This window comes from Ursus maritimus, unplaced genomic scaffold (assembly GCF_017311325.1).
Source record: "Ursus maritimus isolate PB19 unplaced genomic scaffold, ASM1731132v1 scaffold_27, whole genome shotgun sequence".
Lineage (NCBI taxonomy): Eukaryota > Metazoa > Chordata > Mammalia > Carnivora > Ursidae > Ursus > Ursus maritimus.
The window spans coordinates 31185418-31204769 of NW_024425230.1; the positions used below are offsets into that span (position 1 = coordinate 31185418).

The 19352-nt window shown below is 43.6% G+C and overlaps 1 protein-coding gene across 3 annotated transcripts in view; it reads left to right on the plus strand.

Annotated features, from left to right (window-relative positions):
* The first annotated feature begins 447 nt into the window (after nt 1-447).
* ADPGK (ADP dependent glucokinase) overlaps nt 448-19352 on the plus strand; it is a 34266-nt gene continuing 15361 nt past the window's right edge. For 2 of the 3 annotated variants that reach the window (XM_040643019.1, XM_040643020.1), the window contains exons 1-3: nt 448-756; nt 8604-8829; nt 11994-12056. In XM_040643019.1, coding sequence (XP_040498953.1) covers nt 530-756; nt 8604-8829; nt 11994-12056 — 516 coding nt within the window. In that variant the 5' untranslated portion in view covers nt 448-529. The remainder of the gene's footprint in view (nt 757-8603; nt 8830-11993; nt 12057-19352) is intronic. The other variant, XM_040643021.1, reaches the window with a different exon arrangement.

Here is a 19352-nt window from a genome sequence, read left to right on the forward strand (position 1 = left end):
GAATCCCTCCGCCTCGCGTGCCCCCAGGGGCTCGCTGCGCCGCGGCTGCAAGCTGAGCTAATTCCCCCGGGGAGAAAGAGTTAGAGTTAAGCCAGCGGTGGAGGATGGACACACTCGCGGAGGGACGAATTAAAAGAGGGGGAGTGTGATTGGTGCCCCCCCCCCCCGAGCACTGTAGGCGCTACCCTAATGCGGCCATTGACCGGCTCAAAGATTAGCATGAGACTGGCCCGCTTCTTCATAATCCGCCTGTTCTGTCGTACGGCTGGAGGGGTCCGGCTGGAGTCCCAGCGCCCGCGCCCGGCTCCGCCTTCTAGCCTTTGTCCCACCTCCTCCAGGGCCGTGCAACCGCGCCCCCCAGCGCCAGCTTTGGCTCCCCGGCAGCGGCGCAGAGCCCCGCCCCCAGCCCGCCCCTCGGGGGCTGCGGCGCGCAGGCGTGACGTGGCGCGTGTCGACGTCTGCGCGCGCCGAGACGGAAGAGGCGCGGGCCGGGAAAGGAGCGGGTCGGCGGTGCGGCGCGTCCGTCCCCATGGCGCTATGGCGCGGCTCTGCGTACGCCGGCTTCCTGGCGCTGGCGGTGGGCTGTGTCCTCCTGCTGGAGCCGCAGCTGCCCGGCTCGGCGCTTCGCTCGCTGTGGAGCTCGCTGCAGCTGGCGCCCGCGCCCGCGGGACCCAGCTCCCCTGAGGGCCGCTTGGCGGCCGCCTGGGACGCGCTCATCGTACGGCCCGCCCGGCGTTGGCGCCGCGTGGCCGTGGGGTGAGTGCCTGCGGGGCCTGCGTCTCTGGGTCTCTCCAGGAGGTGCGGATGCTCCGGGCCTCCGAGGGCCGCCTTGGCGGAGTTCGGGCGGCTGGGGAGCTGGGAGGTAGAGCCGCTCGGAAACGGGTTCCTGGACGTCGCCCAGGAGGCTCCTCGGCGCTGGTGTCCACGCTGCCTCCTTGGCGAGAAGCGTCGGATATCTGGGACCAGCCCTGTTTGTCACTGCTGCTAGGACTCAGCAGACTGCTTTTTCCTCTTGCCGGGTCTCTGCGCCCTTCTCTCATCTCGGTGGGACCAGCCTAATAGCCTTTTGCAAATCCCGCGCAGCCTGACACCCTCATGTGCCAGTCTCCTTCATTCCTGTTTCGGCTCTTTTGGCGACTGCCTTTTTGCTGTCAAAGACACTTGGTCTTACCAGTTTGAGGACACTCACCCTCTTCTGAACTTCGTGAGTGAGTGGTGTGGTCACTACCTTTAGCTACCGACTTTTCTCCCTTGTTTCTCCTTTCTTAACACCGTAGTCTGGGAGACCACCACTCTACTGAAACTACTTTCTCAAAGCTCTCTGGTGACTTGTTAATTTTCAATTGAGCTGCCCTTTTTTTAGTCTTCGTTGTCGATTCCCTGCAGTCTTCCACGCCCTAAACATGCCCTTTTCTTTGCAACTCTTCTTCCCCTGATTTCAGTGATGTTGCATATTTACGGTTCTCCCAACTCACAGTGCCTCCTTTCTTTGTATTCCTCATTGTTCCCTTCACACTAACTTTAAACCCTGTCACAGTTCGACTTAAATATCTTGCCATCACCTCCGAAGCACCATACAAAAGCAGACCTTCTACAAAGTACTCTGCTAGTTTTTGTGAGGGGGGTAAGGGTAAGGTAGAGCAAAGTTACCCTGAAGATTAAACGAAATAATTGTGTAGTCTTGCATGGTGTCTTCTGTAAAGAGCAGGCAAATGTTAGTATTTTGTTTAATATTTATTTTAAGTAATCTCTACACCCAGTGTGGGGCTCAAACTTGACCCTGAGATCAAGAGTTGCATGCTTCATGTACTGAGCCGGCCAGGCACACCGTAGTACTTTTTTTTTAATCAGCATATCTTTTCTTCAGATATAACTCCTTTTACCTCTTCTTTCAAGTTCAGGCCCTTTCACCCACTTCCTTATCAGTTTTGTTTCTTTCTTTTTTTTTTTAAGATTTTATTTATTTTGAGAGAATGTGCAGAGACACAAGGGGGGGGGGTGCGCAGAAGCTGAAAGAGACTCTCAAGCAGACTCCACGCTGAGTGCAGAGCCCAATATGGGGCTTGATCTCACAATCCTGAGATCATGACCTGAGCTGAAATCAGGAGTCAGATGCTTTATGGACTGAGCCACCCAGGCACCCCTCCTTCTCAGTTTCTTAAGTGTCCTCCCTGGCTTTATGCACATTCAGCAAATATCAGCAACTACATGGTATGTGTCAGGTCTGTGCTAAGTTCTGAGGATGCAGAAATGGGTGAAGCAAGGTCCCGGCCTCATTTGTTAAAAACAGATATATTCGTTATTAGTGTTCGGGCTGACATGACAGAATACCACAGGCTGGGTGGCTTAAACAGCAGGAATTTTCTCATGGTTCTAGAGGCTGATAGTCTCAGGTCAAGATCCTGACTTGCAGATGGCCACCTTTTCGCCACGTACCCATATGGACTTTTCTCTGTGCATGCACACTCCTGGTGTCTCTTCCTCTTACTATATGGACCTTAGTCCTCTTGGATGATGGACTCATTTAACCTTAATTATCTCTTTAAATAGTTCCTGTGTCCAAAAACAGTCATGTTTGTGGTTAGGGCTTCAACATATGAATTGATGGGGGACAGGGGCACACAGTGCTGTGGATAACAATTAGGAAAAGTGCTTTTGCAGAACTCGTGGTTTAAAAAAAAAAAGGTAGCCTTGTGTCCCAAAGGATTACTAATTCTTCCCAGGATGAGGTTCTGGAAAAATCTCTATCTGAGAAGGTGATGTTCCATTTAGTGCTACATCACAAATCACCCCAAAACTTGGCAGCTTGAAACATGGTCATTTTATTATCTCTTATGATTCTGAGGCTTGATTAGTCTGTGCTAGGCAGTTCTGACTTGACGTCTCATGCAGTTTCAGTCAGATGGTGCCTGGGACTGGGATCATATTAAAGGTTGATCGTGGTTGTCCACTACAGCTCCGTAGCTTTCTCGCAGCAGGGTAAGAAGACAGAATGTCCTGATGACCAGGCAGAAGCCTTAATGCCTTTTATGACCTAATCTTAATGGCACATAGCATCACTTCTACCACAGTCCCAGGTGCAGCTGGTTTCAAGTGGATGGGACTCAGAACACGCTTTGATGGGAAGGGTGTCAGTGTCACATTGTAAACAGAACATGTGGGATAGAGCATCTTGTGTTCATCTTGGGAAATATATTCTGCTGTAGTGACTTGGCATGGGGTAGGCCCTGGAGAAGAGATGGAATTTCTTCACCCAGGGGTGAGGGAATAAGTCCACCTAGGCAGAGTGAACCAAATGTGAAACACGTAGTTGAGAAACAGCAAGTTAGCCCTGTTTTGAGGGCAAGGAACTTCTGGCAGAGAGATGTCAGTTAATGATGCTGAGAAGGGCCCTTTATACCAGGGTAGGTGGTAGGAAAGCAGTAAAGGTTTATAAGCAGGTAAATGAGGCTAAGTTCTTTTTGAGAATAACTAGTGGGAATGTAAAGGGTGGGTTTGAGAAGTGGTTCTAACCCGTTTGACAGTTTTACATCATTTGTGTGGGTAACAGACACACACTGGTAACATTTTTCATTACCCAAAAGGATTTTTAGCCTAAAGATGGGGATATGCAAGGGGTGGGTGAGAGAAGTTACAGTGAGTGTACCAGAAGCTCATTTTGGGGGACGGGGTGTTGTGGTTTACCTTCCTAGGAGGACACACACACGTATCCACTTACACTCTCTCGCAATATACAATTTAGTATGGTTCATAAGACGGAAGGTCTTGAGATCCTGACCCTAGTTAAGAGGCGATTTCAGGGTCTGGGTGAAGGGAGAAAAGAGCCTTTTTTCATCAGCCGTGCGAGTTGCTCATAGGTTGAATGTGGTAAAGAAAGGCGGTCCAAAATGGCAAGTTTTTAGCATCGGGTATCTGCTAACAACCTTAAGTAGGTAGATACAAATATCGTCATCCAGTTTTTACAGATAAACCAAAGCTTAGAAGTATTGATTGGCCCAAGATTACACAGCTGTCAAGTACCAGAGGCACAAGGTAAGCCTGCTCCTGTGTTCATGCCACAGTGTTGCGGTAAGGGAGATTGAGAAAAAGGAACATGTTTGTGTTGGAAGATAGCGGGTTGGATTTCAGAGGAGGGGCAGCGTACTTGCTTGTGGGATTTCAAATGAAGCGGAGCCAGCCGCCGACAGGCTGAAGTTTAGTAGATATTGAGGAGCAGGCTTGCAGGCTTCGAAGATGCCAGTAGTTAGGTCGAGGTCAGAGAGTGTATGCGATCACACCAGAAGAGAACAAGAAAGGAAGGTGAATGGCAAGGGTGGAATTGTGGGAGGCACCAGTGTGTAAGGGGCTGGTGGAAAGGACCCGGAGAAGTAAAGGATAGGAGCGCGCTACCACATCTTTCTAAGATGTGCCACCCGCCTGCTTTAAAATCGGACTTTGGTGCGGAAGACCCATCGGGTGAATGAAGAACCTAATGTTCGTTCCCCAATACCTGGCTTCACCCTCACCTTTGAAACCTATCTTACTCTACTCCTCTGTTTAACTCTCCATTCTTAACTAGATCAACATTCTTATCGTATCCGGACACACAGTTAACCCCTTCATCTGCATCTTCGCTTCTGCGTGCTCTCAGGGAGGGCTTCAGTATCAGAGAAATCTGGGTTGCAATTTAGGCTCTTCCAGTTGGGGCCTTTGGAATGGTAGTCAACCCCCAGTTTCAACTTTTCTCAGCTGAAAGCGGAGTGACTACTTCCCTGTCTTACCACATTTTGCAAATTGGTGTGGTCTGTCTGAAAATGCCTGCCTTATATTCATTGCTTCATAAATACCAGGCTTCTTTCTCTGCCCAGAGCGCCATCCAGAGTTCAGCCCAGGGTCCGTTTCCCCTTCCCCTTTGGATTTCTCTTCTCTGTAGTTCTGCATCTTCTTTTTTTTTTTTAAGATTTTATTTATTTGACAGAGACACAGCAAGAGAGGGAACACAAGCAGGGGGAGTGGGAGAGGAAGAAACAGGCTTCCTGCCAAGGAGGGAGCCCAATGCAGGGCTAGATCCCAGGACCCCGGGATCATGACCTGAGCCAAAGGCAGATGCTTAATGACTGAGCCACCCAGGCGCCCCTCTGTAATTCTGCATCTTATGGTGATTATGATTACCTGTTGCAGTATCTTAGGTATAGTATTCAAAAGCTAGGAAGAGCCTAAGGAAACATTTTACAGATAGTGAAATAGAAGGGAGGTGATGAGAACCACCATCCTTGCCTTTAAAGAACTTGCAGTCTAGAAGGGGAACTGTGCCCCCTCCCCCCACCCCCCAAAAGCCTCTGGCAGTAGGCCTGGAAGCCCAGGCTCCCCTACCCTTCCAGCCCTTCCTCTTGTTTGGACATTCAGCGTGTGTCGCCTTTCTTTATTTTCAGTTATTTCATCTGTGTCTTCGTTTTCTCTAAACTCACATTATAATCTTTTATACAATTCTTACTCAACTGTGAAATTCTGCCTAAAGTCAAGTGAGCATAATTTTGTCTTCTGGTTCTTTTGCTCCCTCCCTCCCTTTAATTCCCCTGAGAATAAAGCACCGTAGGTAATGTGCTTGATTACATTTTCGGATGCTACTGAATTGAGGTAAGAGCAGAGGAAGAGTCTTGCTCTGGTTAAAGTGTAACTAGAAAGCACATGGAGAGGTTCTTAGTGTGGTATCTGGCACGTAGATGTTCAGTGATCTTTTTATTATTAAAAGCTACTGAATAAAATTTTTTCCTTTGTAAGATTTTTTTTCCCTTAGTATTCATGACATGATGAAGGGAGGGGTGGAAAATGTTCCTATGGTAGTTACATATTTTTAACTCAAAATTCTGTTGCGTTTTGTCTTGTGTTGCAAAATATGTTGAACGTTGTTCCTTTTGGTTATGGGGGTGTTTTGGTTTTGTCTTGTTTTGTAACTTCTACAAACTTCCTCCATTCTCCTCTTTAAAGAATCAGCCCGTGTTCAGGGTCTCACCATATCACTGGAGATGAAGGCGATGTGTTTGTGCAAGCTGCTATTTTCAAATGTGGGTGGGCATCCCTCAGTGTCTGAACTTCTGCTCTCCAGACTCAGGACCCAAATCCATGGGAAAACATTTTCTAGATAGGGTTGTTGGGTGGAAATAGTGTCTCTCACTATCCAAACTTGCGCTGTCTGAAACTCGGGAGCCTACTTGAATCTGAGGGCCAGGGAGAGTATTCCTATTATGAGTCTGCCCTTTAGACAGCTAATATTACATCCAGTAGAAATAAAGAACACCCTGTATGAGGTGGAATTGAGACCAGTTTAAAAGGTATGCTTGGTTTATGATCAGTAGGGCTGTGAAAGGAATGTATTCTAAACATCATGAAGCACCTGCCATGTGAATGTCGATGTGTTTTATGCACAGAAAAGCATAGTAACTCTTAGATTATGCCTTTCCAATTGACCAGAGTGTATATGTATCTTCGTTTTAAAAGAATAAGAAAATTTGAGTATTTAAATGCTGTTTGGGGGGGCAAAAATCTTTTTAAAAGCACGGGATCCATAGAGGAAAAATTAAAGAATCCTTATGATGTGGGTGCAGTCAATTTGTGTCACTAGGAGAGATGTGTCTCTTCCTTGCTCTTGTAAACCATGCTTGAGTGATGTCTAGCCTCCATACGAACCTTTTAAAAATTGTATTTTTTGGGGGGGGGTGCCTGGGTAGCGCAGTGGTTAAGCGTCTGCCTTCGGCTCAGGACGTGATCCCAGCGTTCGGGGATCGAGCCCCACATCAGGCTCCTCCACTAAGAGCCTGCTTCTTCCTCTCCCACTCCCCCTACTTGTGTTCCCTCTCTCGCTGGCTGGCTGTCTGTCAAATAAATAAATAAAATCTTTAAAAAAAAATTGTATTGTTTTTTAATTACAAAAGTAATACATGCTTTTGAAAATCAGAAATACATCTAGTGAAAAATAAAATTCCTCTCCCTTGCCCAGTCTCATTCTTCTTAGAGTCTACCACCATTAATAAATTCGTGTGTTAATTTCCAGATCAAGAGATTTTTTTTTTTTTAAGATTTTTTTATTTATTTGACAGAGAGCGAGGCAGTGAGAGAGGGAACACAAGCAGGGGGAGTGGGAGAGGGAGAAGCAGGCTTCCCGCTAAGCAGGGAGCCTGATGCGGGGCTCAGTCCCAGAACGCTGGGATCATGACCTGAGCCGAAGGCAGGTACTTAACGACTGAGCCACCCAGGCACTTCCAAGAGATTTTTTTTTTTTTTTTAAGAGACTAAAAGGGAAGCATTGTAGCTATATTCTACACTAGAATCCAGTCCTTTGGGCCTTCTTTATTGATGAGTATACTTTCTGCTTTCAAGCTGCTCAGAATTACCCTGGAAGCCCAGCTGTCCTTATCACCAGGAGCTATTTGTTGGCCTGCTGTGAGCCTTGGCCATCTCACAGGCTTCGAGCTGCCTGTGTGGTCGTCTAGCCCCACTGGCAAGAATGACATCCCCAGTAGGCAGAGGCAGGAATAAAGGTGACTGTGGGGTAGGGGGCAGGAAATCCTCCTCTAGGTACCCAAATTATTCGACCCTTCTCTTTTAAGGGATGGCTTTTAGCAAAGTAACATTAAAAATATAAACCAGGACTTTTCTGTGCACACCATAGAGGCCATGCCAGACAACCATAGTGCTTTATAATTTGATTCCAGAGCCAACCAGGTGGTGCAGCATTGGCTTCTTACAAGCCCTTTAAAGGTCATGGATTGGTCCAGTGAATACCTGGCAAGTGATGAATGTTACCAGACTGCAGATGTGCCTCAGTGTTTAAGGCACCACTTAACTCTTGAAGAGTTTCAGCTAGGAGTATTTAGACATTAGGTAGTGTATCTTACCACCATCCTAATGTGTCTTTGGGGGTAAGGTATCTGATACTTGGCTTTTGACCAAAACTTATATTTTGCTTACTTTGCACTAAGCAGTGTTCCTAAGCATATATTAACTTAATCTTCAAAACAGCTCGATGAGTCAAACACCCGTATTACACCATTTTATAAATGAGGAAACTGAGAACCGGAAATTAAAGTGACTTGCCCAAGTCACAAAGCCAGGAGGAATCCAGCCAGTGTGGCTCTGCCAGCATTTTCTCAGAAATGCTGTATTTGTGTTATCATGATAGCTTTGTTCTGAAATGCTGAGCACCTGTTTTCTCTTTGTAGCTAGCGTAAAAGTTTGCCATCCCGGGATCGCCTGGCTGGCTCAGTTGGTTAAGCGTCTGCCTTCAGCTCGGGTCATGATCCCAGAGTCCTGGGATCAAGTCCCACATCGGGCTCCCTGCTCAGCATCTCTCTCTCTCTCACACAAATAAATAAATCTTTAAGGAAAAAACTAAGTTTGCCATCCTGTTGGAAAGAGTCCTGTGTTCTGATCCTAAGACGTATGTCCAGATAAAGGAACCTTCTTCCCGCCATATGCTATTTATTTCCCAGTTCAGATTTCAGATCCACTTCCTCGGTTTTTCTGTTTGAACACAGTTTGTGGAAACATTTCTCTGTTGTTCACACCGGCTGCCCCGGTGCTTCTGCTTCCTTCTTTCACGCTGACTCTTCCCTCCTTCCTTCCAGAGTCAATGCCTGTGTGGATGTAGTGCTCTCAGGGGTGAAGCTCTTGCAGGCGCTTGGCCGGAGTCCTGGGAATGGGAAAGATCACACCATTCTGCATTCAAGGAATGATCTGGAAGAAGCTTTCGTTCACTTCATGGGGAAGGGAGCCGCAGCTGAGCGCTTCTTTAGCGATAAGGAGGCTTTCCGTGACGTTGCCCAGATTGCATCAGAGCTCCCAGGAGCGCAGGTCTGTTTGGTTCACCAGCAATAAATCAAGATAAGGTGGGGAAAGGTATCTTTCTGTAAGATTCCTAGAAGCAACCAAGCAGCTTTTCCTCTAGGCTCTCTGGAGGGTGATTGTTGGGAATCCAGTTGTGCGGTGTTTTCCCTTTCTGTCAAACTGTGTATCTGAACTTCCATTAACTCTGCTGTTTCTAGTCCATTCAATTCAGCCAACATTTATGAAGCATAGGTACTAAAATTTTGGTTCTAGTTCATCCATCAAATTGTTCTTTTTTTCATATTACCCAAGGTGAAGGTAGGAAAGATGCCTACTCTTGTTTGGATATTGCTTGTGGCTGATAACATGGAATAATCATAGCATGGCTGAGTCCTTCCTGAGCAGGAGAGTAAGGCCAAACACACAAAGCACTCGTAGCTTTTGCATGGGTAAGGGAGTCCTGGGTCCTCCCCTCTGCTCTGGTGGCCCAGAGCCAGCTTCCTTACCTCAGCATTACTGATGCTTTGGGTTGGATAATTCTTGTCGTAGCAGCTGTCCTGCGCATGGCGAGATGGTCAGCAGCATCTCTCGCACCTGCCCACTGGATGACAGACAGCAGCACTCCCCTCCTTCCCTCGTTGTGACAGTTAAAAATGTCTCCAGACGTGGTCAGTTGTTTTCAGGGCTGGGGAGAGGAGGGCAGCAAAATCACATTGGTTGAGAAGCGCTGGTCTAGATCAGTGGTTCTCAGACCTAAAACACAAAGTCACTTGGGGTGGGGGGCAGTTATTGAAACAGATTCCTGGGCCCTGCTCCCAGAGTTTCTGATTCAGCAGATGTAGGGTAGGACTCGAGAATTTATTTCCCTTCTAGAAGGGAATACATTGATGCTCTTGTTCTGAGGACCTTGTTTTGAGAACCCCTGGTTTACTGGGTAGAACCTGTCAGGCCTAGGGCTCCTGAGGCCCATGTGGTCATAAACAAAGCCTTGGGGCCCACACGGTCCAGATATTTTCTTGAGGTTCACATAGAGTAAGAGGCAGTGCTGGCTGGAGAACCTAGGCCCTCACCCTAGCATACTTGCTGCTATACATGCCGCCATGCCTCTTGAGACTGAATTTTAATTGTTTATTTCAGCGTCTCTCCACCCCCCCCCCCCAGTTCTCCCTACTCACCTAAAAGCTTCCCTTGGCTAGTCACCCTAGTCTGGATGTGGTTCTTGCTGGGGAGCTCTTAATGCCATTTTTAATTGGTACCTTTCACAGGCCATTCTTTATGGCCACTTTTATTTTGAGAACTTTTAAGGTTTTGAAGTTCTTTTTGCTTTTGAAGCTTCCCATTTGAACATTAGAAGTGGGCACGGGCGTTACCCGGCTGAGTTTGTAAAGCAGGCAGCAAGCTGTTAAAATGTCAGCTGCAGTCATTTTTACAGCCGAGCTCACTAGTGAGATTCTGATCTCTTAGGAAAGAATCTCAATAGTTCTAACATGGTGACAAGTCTGCTGCTAAAAGTCTTTATGATCATAGTATTTGAACCATTAATTCAATTTCTATTCTCTTCTGCCTTGATCCTGCCTTTTGTTTTATAATGCAAAAAAATAAAAAGTTTTTCTATAAACACTTCACCTAGCTTTTTGATTGTCCAAGTTATTTCTTAAAATTATGAGACCTGAAATGCTCTCCCTACCTTCCATGAGGGCAACACTTCACTTGGTGTCTTTTCAAACTCCCTTAAACTAGAAGCAGATTGATAAAATAGTAGTTAATAACTATTACATAAAAAACCTAAAATCCACTTCATAGAATCTTAATATTTTCCCCCCAAGATTTTTAGTACGTTCTTCTGGCCATCATAGTCAAATAAAAATTCATGCTAACATGTGAAAAGACCAAATTTTAGCCTCTATATCACAAAAAGCTTTAAATTGACCTACAGGAAGCAGTTACTGTTTACCTGAACCTGGAGGTTGGTCAGTACAAAGCTTAGGATGAAAGCGGTGTCTAGAACCTAGAATTGAATTTAGTCTGTGCCTTGCATGTGGCCGAGGCCTAGAAGGCAAGATGGTGGCGGTCCATTCGGGCAAGAGTACGGGTTAGGCTTCTCAGTTTTCGTAATGGAGCATCAGCTTTATCCCCTGCCTGTCAGGTGTCCGAAGCACATGACTCCATCCTTAGTCAGCAGCACGGAATCCCAGCCTTGAGTTGTCTGCCTCTCCAGCACCAGGTCTGCAGCTGAAAGAGGCAGTGTTGAGGGGACACCGTTCTACATTAGGACCCATTGCACTTAGCTCGCTCCCAGGAAAGCCTTTGTATTTTCTAACACATCTTTCTCGAAATTTAGCAACAAACATTCACTGAGCACTTACTGTAGGAAGACAGCCAGTCCTGCCCTGATGGAACTAGTCGTGTACCCAGATGACAGTAGCCCAAGTGGACCAGGGCTCTAGCGGGTTCCAGTATAGAGGTAGCAAGGGATGTGTAATCCTGTCTGGGGGGGTGGCTGTGGAGGCTGAGGTGGCAGTGGGGAAAGGGACGCAGGCATGGTAGAGGAGTGAGTGCAGCTGATTCTTGAGAAGGAAGCGGGGATTTCCCAGTGCATGAGAAGGGCCAGGCATCTGAAAGAGAGGAACAGCATGTGCTGAAAAGCCCAAAAACAGAAGAAGACAGGCTCAGAGAGCTGCAGGCGTGGCATGGGAGGGAAGTGCAGGCGTGGAGGGTAGAAAAGAGCAGGGGGTGGGGGGCAGATAGGGAAAGGCCTGTGTGCCTCACTTATGAGTGGGAGTTCAGTTCATTGTAGTATCTATTGAATGATTTTTAGGAGAGAAACACAACCATACACTCATTTTAGTAGGACTGTGGCGCAGAAGATAAGATCTGTCCACATTTTTCATGTTTCCTTTATCTCTTCTGGCTTCCTGGAAGCTCAAGGCCAGATTAGATCTACAGTTAAGGCAGTTATACTAATTTTCATGGTTAGCATATTTGGTTTTTTTCACCTTTGCTTATAATTCATTGTCTGTTAACCTAGGTTAATGATTTTATTAAAACTTCGTCTGTGTGTCTTTGTTGTAACGCAGCCTGAAATTTTTGGGGGGAAAAAAAAAGGACTATAAATTCAATAAATTAAAAAATTACTAAGCTTAGGTAACATGGTTTGCTTTACTGTCTAATAACTTTGAACTATCTTACAGCACTATGTAGGAGGAAATGCAGCTTTAATTGGACAGAAATTTGCAGCCAACTCAGATTTAAAGGTAGGTCAAATTTCCAGATTAAAACCTATCTTTCACTAGTGTTTGAATAATTTTGGGAGCAAGAATAAATACTCATGGACCACCTCGTGTGTGCCAGACCCTAGGTCTGTTGTTAGGAGGCAATATAGTAGTAGTGGGACAGTTGTAATAGCTCTTGCTTCCTCAGTGCTTACTGTGTGCGGGACAGTGCTTTACGTAGATGAGCTCAGTTCGTCCTGGCCACAGCTGAGGCCGGTTGGTGCTGTGGTTGGTACTGTAATTGTCTTGCTTTCCACATGAAGCTTGAGGCGTAGAGAGGGTCATAGCTAATCAGAAATGGAACTATTCTGACCTAGGACCCTAGCACCCACATTCTTAAATACTGTGTTATGTGACGGTTAAGAGGATGTGGCCTGTGGAATCAGTACCTAGGACTGGGAAGCACGTGGTGATGAGAGAAAACATAGTTGGTTGTATTGATGAGCCTGGATCCAGAGCGTTGGAAAGTGAAGGCCTCTAGGTGGAGGTCGGGGGAGCGGGGGGGTTCTTCAAGTCTTAAACCATTTGGTTTAAACAGAGTTAAAAATTACTGCTACATTCAAAATAACATGTGAGTAAGAAGGTTCTCTGCTATGAGCTGAATAGGTCTGAAGGGGGAGGCCAGCAAGGAGGTTATTGCACTCGTCCTACTGTAAAATGTTTAAGGTTTGGATTAGCGCAGCCAGAGGGGAGAAGCAGATGTATCTAAAGCCTACTAGAATGGAATCACTTGAGGGGCGCCTGGGCGGCTCAGTCGGTTGAGCATCCAACTCTGGACTTCCGCTCAGGTCATGAGCTCATGGTTGCGGGATCAAGCCCCATGTTGGACTCCATGCTGGGTGTGGAGCCTGCTTGAGATTCTCTCCCTCTGCCCCACTCCCACCATGCATGTGCGCGTGCACACGCTCTCTCTCAAAAAAATGAAATAGGTGGAATCGCTTGGTGCTAGACCGTGTGTGAGGACAAAGAAGATAGACTTGACAAAGATGATTCCAGAGTAAACTTGAGAAGTGCAGAATAGATGTGGCTACCAATGACAGAGGGGGGAACCATGAATAGGCCTCAAGTTTGGGGGAACCAGCCTGAAAATAGAAACATGGGTCAGGGGTGCAGAATCAAAACCCCAGAGATACACCCAGAAATACAGATAGAGGATCAGCTGTTCGAGGGGAGAAAGCGCATGTAGAGCCACACTGTACTCCGAGAGATGGATATGCCTAGATGTGGAGAGCCTGTTAACGTGTGAACAGTGGCATTTTAACGAGAAAGTTCTCATGAAACATAAGGGTGGAAAATACAGTTTTGCAGCCACTGTCTTTATACGTAGTAATTCACTCCCAAATAGAGATTAGAAATTCCAGGACTGACTTTCAGAAATACCACCAGTTGACGGATAGAAGAGAAGATCAGTTATAAGCTCATTAGAGCCCAGGTTCTTCCCATCAGAATCCTGGTCCCCAAAAGGCCATCCTCATGACCCTGAGAAGTAATTCTGGCCTCTGAGAGGACAACACCCAAGAAGTTCTGGGTGAATACAGGATTGACCTTTCAATATTGACTTCTTCAGAGGCCAGCATTTGCTCTTGGTTTCTGGAAAAGCTGGACCAGGACCAGTCCAGTTGGAAGACATCCTGGTAGAGTAAGTCTGGTTTGGGTAGGAGATTGAGGAAAGAAAAGGGCTATCTACACAGTCCTCACAACAATCTGAAGAAGTAAGGTATTATGACCCCTTTGAACATGAGAAAAGAGGTCCTGAAAGGTTAAGTGATGTGCCCCAGGATACCTGGCCTGGAATTGACTGAGCCAGGATTCAAGCTCCGGCTCTGCCATGACCTCACCACCCTATACTACTCTCTTGGATTTAGTTTAACCTGCTGAAAGGCTTCTCAACAAAGTGATTGTCTGAGATCAACCAGAGATTAAGGACTAAGTATTTTCCAAAGGTAATAATAAAAATAATAGTTAACACTTAACATAGTTCTTACTATATGTCAGGCACTGTATGAATTCATTTAATTTCATAATGTCCTATAACAGAAGTCTTATTATCCTCATTTTGTAGATAGGAAAAATGAGACAGGGAGAAGTTATAACTGGTCAAGGTCAGACACCCAGTTAGGGATAGAGCTGGGATTTGAACCCAAGTAGTATAGCTCCAGAATCCACACTCTTAATGGCCATGCTATATTGTGTCTCAGAAGTAGACCCTGGTGGGGGCGCCTGGGTAGCACAGTCATTAAGCGTCTGCCTTCAGCCCAGGGCGTGATCCCAGCGTTCTGGGATCAAGCCCCACGTCAGGCTCCTCAGCTGGGAGCCTGCTTCTTCCTCTCCCTCTCCCCTGCTATGTTCCCTCTCTCGCTGGCTGTCTCTCTGTCACATAAATAAAGAAAATTTTAAAAAAAAAAAAAAAAAAGTAGTAGACCCTGGTGAATATAAATATAGCAAAGGCAGATTTGGTGGGATGGTGGAATAGAAGCCAGATTGCAGGGGTAAAGAGTGCCTTTAGAAAATGTATTTATGTTAGTTAGCCAAGAATTAGGAATAGATAACTGGATTTTGTCAAATACTGTTTCTGCATCTATGAGATGGCTGAATGGTTTTTGTTTTTCAGTCTGGTATGTGGTAATTACATTGGTTTTCAAATGTTCAACCAACCTTGCATCCTTAGGATAAAACACACCTGGTTCGGATATATTTTCCTTTTTATGTGTTGATGGATTCAGTTTACAAAATTTTGCTTTAAAAATTTGCGTCAGTTTCCATGAGGTCTGTATTTTCCTTGTATGTCTGCCTGGTTTTGGTATCAGGGTAATACTGACCTTATAGAATGAGTTGGGAAATATTTCAGTATTTTTTAAAAAGAGTTCATGTAGAATTGGTAGGATACCTTCCTTAAATGTTTGTAGAATTCACCAGCAAAACCCTCTAGGCCTGGAGTTTTTGATGTGGGAAGGTTTTTAACAACAAATTTGATTTCTTTAATAGATACGGAGAAATTCAGATTTTGTATTCCTTGAGTGGGCTTTGATAGTTTTATCTTTCAGGGAGTTTGTCCATGTCATCTAAATTGTTGAATTTATTGGCATAAAATTAATTGTAATATTCTGTTATCCTTTTAAGATCTGTAGAATCTGTAGTGATATTATCTCTCTCGTTCTTGATCTGGGTAATTTTTTTCTGGGAAGTTCATCTTTTTTTTTTTAGTTGAAGTACAGTTGACAGAATATTATATTACTTTCAGATGTACAACATAGCGATTTGACATTTACGTACATTATAAAATGATTGCCATGATAAATATAGTTATCATCTTTCACCATACAAAGATATTATAAAATTTTCTACTATATTTCCTGTGCTTTCCGTCCCCATGACTTATTTTTTACTGGAAGTTTGTACCCTTTAATTCCCTTTATCCATTTTGCCCATCCCCCTACCACCACTCCCTCTGGCAGCTATGAGTTCGTTCTCTGTATTTAGGAATTTTGTTTTGTTTGTTCATATGTCCTGCTTTTTAGATTCCACATAGAAGTAAAATCAAATTCACTTAGCATAATATCCTTTAGGCCCATCCATGTTGTCGCAGACGGCAAGGTTTTATTCTTTTTTATGGTTGAGTAATATTCCATTGTAGATATACACCGAATCTTCTTTAACCATTCATCTGTCAATGGATATTTAGATTGCTTCCATATCTCGGCTATTGTAAATAATGCTGCAGTGAACATAGGGGTACATACATCTTTTTTTTTTTGTAAGGAGGCTTCATGCCCAGCATGGAGCCCAACACAGGGCTTGAACTCATGACCCTGAGATCAAGACCTGAACTGAAACCAAAAGTTGGATGTTTAACCAACTGAGCCACCCAGGCATCCCATAACTGTACTGTATCTTTTAGAATTAGTATTTTCATTTTCTTTGGGTAAATACCCAGAAGTAGGTTTGCTGGATCATATGTTATTTCTATTTTTTTTTTTTAGGAACCTCTGTACTGTTTTCCACAGTGGCTGCCCCAAATTGTTACAGTCCTGTCAGTGGTGCACAATGGTTTGTTATAAACTCGTCAACACTTGTTGTTTCTTGTCTTTTTGATCCTGGCTGCTCTGAAAGGCATGAGGTGATCTCACTGTGGTTTTGATTTGCGTTGCATTTCCCTGATGATAAGTGATGTTGAGCATCTTTTCGTGTGTCCATTGGGCATCTGTATATTTTCTTTGGAAAAATGTCTCTTTCAGTCCTCTGCCCATTTTTTAAGTCAGATTGTTTTTTTGGTGTGAGGTGTATGAGTTTCTTATGTATTTTGGATATTAACCCTTTATCAGATACATCATTTGCAGTTATCTCCGATTCATTAGGTTGTCTTTTCATTCTGTTGATGATTTCCTTTGCTATGCAAAACTTTTTAGAGTGATGGAGTCTCAGTTGTTTATTTTTGCTTTTGTTACCCTTGACTGAGGAAGCAAATCCAAAAAAGTACTGCTAAGACTGATGCCCAAGAGTTTACTGTCTGTTTTCTTTTGGGAGTTTTATGGTTTCAGAACTTAGATTTAGAAGACCTAAATGTAATCCATTTTGAGTTTACTTTTGGATATGATATAAGAAATTGGCCCTGTTCCATTCTTTTGCATGTAGATGTCCAGTTTTCTCAACTAATTTATTGAAGAAACTGTCTTCTCCCCATTGTGTATTCTTGCCTCCTTTTTCATAGATTAATTGACCGTGTAAGCATGGGTTTATTTCTGGGCTCTCTGTTTTGTTCTATTGATCTTTTTTATGCCAATACCATACTGTTTCAATTACTATAGTATTGTTTAGTGTAGCCTGAAATCTGGGAGCGTGAGCCTCCAGCTTTGTTATTCTTTCTCAAGATTGCTTTAGCTATTCAGGGTCTTTTCTGGTTCCATATAAATTTTAGTATTATTTGTTCTAGTTCTGTGAGAACATGTTATTGGTATTTCGATAGGGATTGCATTGAATCTGTGGATTGCTTTGGGTAATATGGACATTTTAACGATATTAATTTTTCCAATCCATGAGCATGGTATATCTTTGCATTTATTTGTGTCTTCTTTGATTTCTTTCATCAGTGTCTTACAGTTTTCAGAGCACAGGTCCTTCACCTTCTTGGTTAAACTGATTCCTAGACATTTTAATGATTCACTTTTTTTTTAACATTTTATTTATTTATACGTCAGAGAGAGAGAGAGCACAAGCAGGAGAAGCAGCAGGTGGAGGAAGACGCAGGCTCCCCTGTGAACAGGGAGCTCGATGCAGGACTCGATCTCAGGACCTTGGGATCATCAGCTGAGCCACCCAGCCATCCCGACATTTTATTCTTTTTAATGCAATTGTAAATGGGATTTTTTTTCTTAATTTCTCTTTCTGCTAGTTTGCTGCCGTATAGAATGCAATGGATTTTTGTATATTTATTTTATTTGTGTACTGTGACTTTACTGAATTCATTTATTAGATGCCACAGTGTTTTGGTGGAGTCCCTGGTGGTTTCTGTATATAGTATTATGTCATCTGCAAGTAATGACTGTTTTAGTTCTTCATTGACAGTCTAGATGCCTTCTATTTCTTTTTCTTCTCTGACTGCTGTGGCTAGGACTTCCAGTACTGTATTGAATAAAAGTTGTGAGAAATGCATCCTTGCCTTGTTCCTGATTTTGTCTTGTTCCTGATCCACTGAGTATGATGTTAGCTGTGGGCTTGTCATATACGATGGCATTAATTATGGAGACTTATGTTTCCTCTATACCCACTTTGTTGAAAGTTTTTATATTAATTTTGTCAAATGCTTTTTTTTGCATCTGTTGATGATCATACGATTTTTATCCTTCATTTTGTTAATGTGTATCATGTTGATTGGTTTGCAGAAATTAAACCATTCTTGCATCCCTGGAATAAATCCCACTTGGTTGTGGTGAATGGTTGTTTTTAATGTCTAGATTCTTCATTTTCTAGAGTCAGGATTTCTAGCTATCTTGCCAGAACATGCACATTTGAAATTTTATTGTTATTGTTGTTTTTTTTTTCATTTTTGTTTTATCCATCATTCTTAGTTGTGCTTCTTTTTCTTTAAGTTTTTATTTAAATTCCAGTTAGTTAACATGTAGTGTAATATTAGTTTCAGTAGAATTCTATGAGTCATCACTTACATACAAAACCCAGTGCTCCTCACAAGTGCCCTCCAAATACCCATCACCCGTTTAGCCCATCCCCCTGCCTCCCTTCCTCCAGCAAACCTCACTTTGACTTCTTCCTTGCCAGTTTGGATGCCTTTTATTTCTTTTTGTTGTCTGATTGCTGAGGCTAGTCTGAATGATCTTTTTAATGTATTTGAAATGCAGTTTGTTAATATATTGTTGAGGATTTTTGCATCTGTTCATCAGTGATATTGGTCTATAATTTTCTGTTTTTATAGTGTCTTTGGTTTTGGTATCAGTGTCTTTGGCCTGGTAGAATTACTTTGGACATGTTCCTTTCTTTCTCTCTCTCTCTTTTTTTTAATAGTTTGAGAAAGAGATTACAACTGTTCTTTAAATGTTTGGTAGAATTCACCTGTGAAGTCCTCTGATCCTGGACTTTTGTTTGTTGGAAGTATTTTGATTACTGATTTAATTTCATTACTAGTAATTGGTCTGTTCAGGCTTTCTGTTTCTTCCTGTTTCACTCTTGGAAGATAGTTTCCAGAAATTTGTCCGTTTCTTCTAATTTGTTGGCACATAATTTTTCATAGTAGTCTCATAATCCTTTGTATTTCTGTGGTGTCAGCTGTGACACTTCTCTTTCATTTCTGGTTTTATTGATTTGAGTCCCCTCTTTTTTTCTTGATAACTCTGGTTAAAAGTCTATCACTTCTCCCTTTTCAGAGAACTAATCCTTAGTTTTACTGGTCTTTTCTGTTGTTCTTTTAGTCTCTATTCATTTATTTCTGCTCTGCTCTTTGGTATCATTTCCTTCCTTCTGCTTTGGGATTTGTTTATTATCCTTTTTCTAGTTCCTTTAGGTCAATGTTTAATTGTTTATTTGAGTTTTTCTTATTTCTTGATGTAGGCTGTATTGCTGTAAACTTCCTTCTTAGAACTGCTTTTGCTGTGCCTCAAAGATTTTAAAATACTGTGTTTCCATTTTCATTCATCTCAAGGTATTTTTTTTAATTTCCTCTTTGATTTCTTTGTTGACTCATTGGTTGTTTAGTAGCATGTTGTTTTGCCTCCACAGTGGTTGTTTTTTTCCACTTTTTTTCTTGGAATGGATTTCCAGTTATCATAC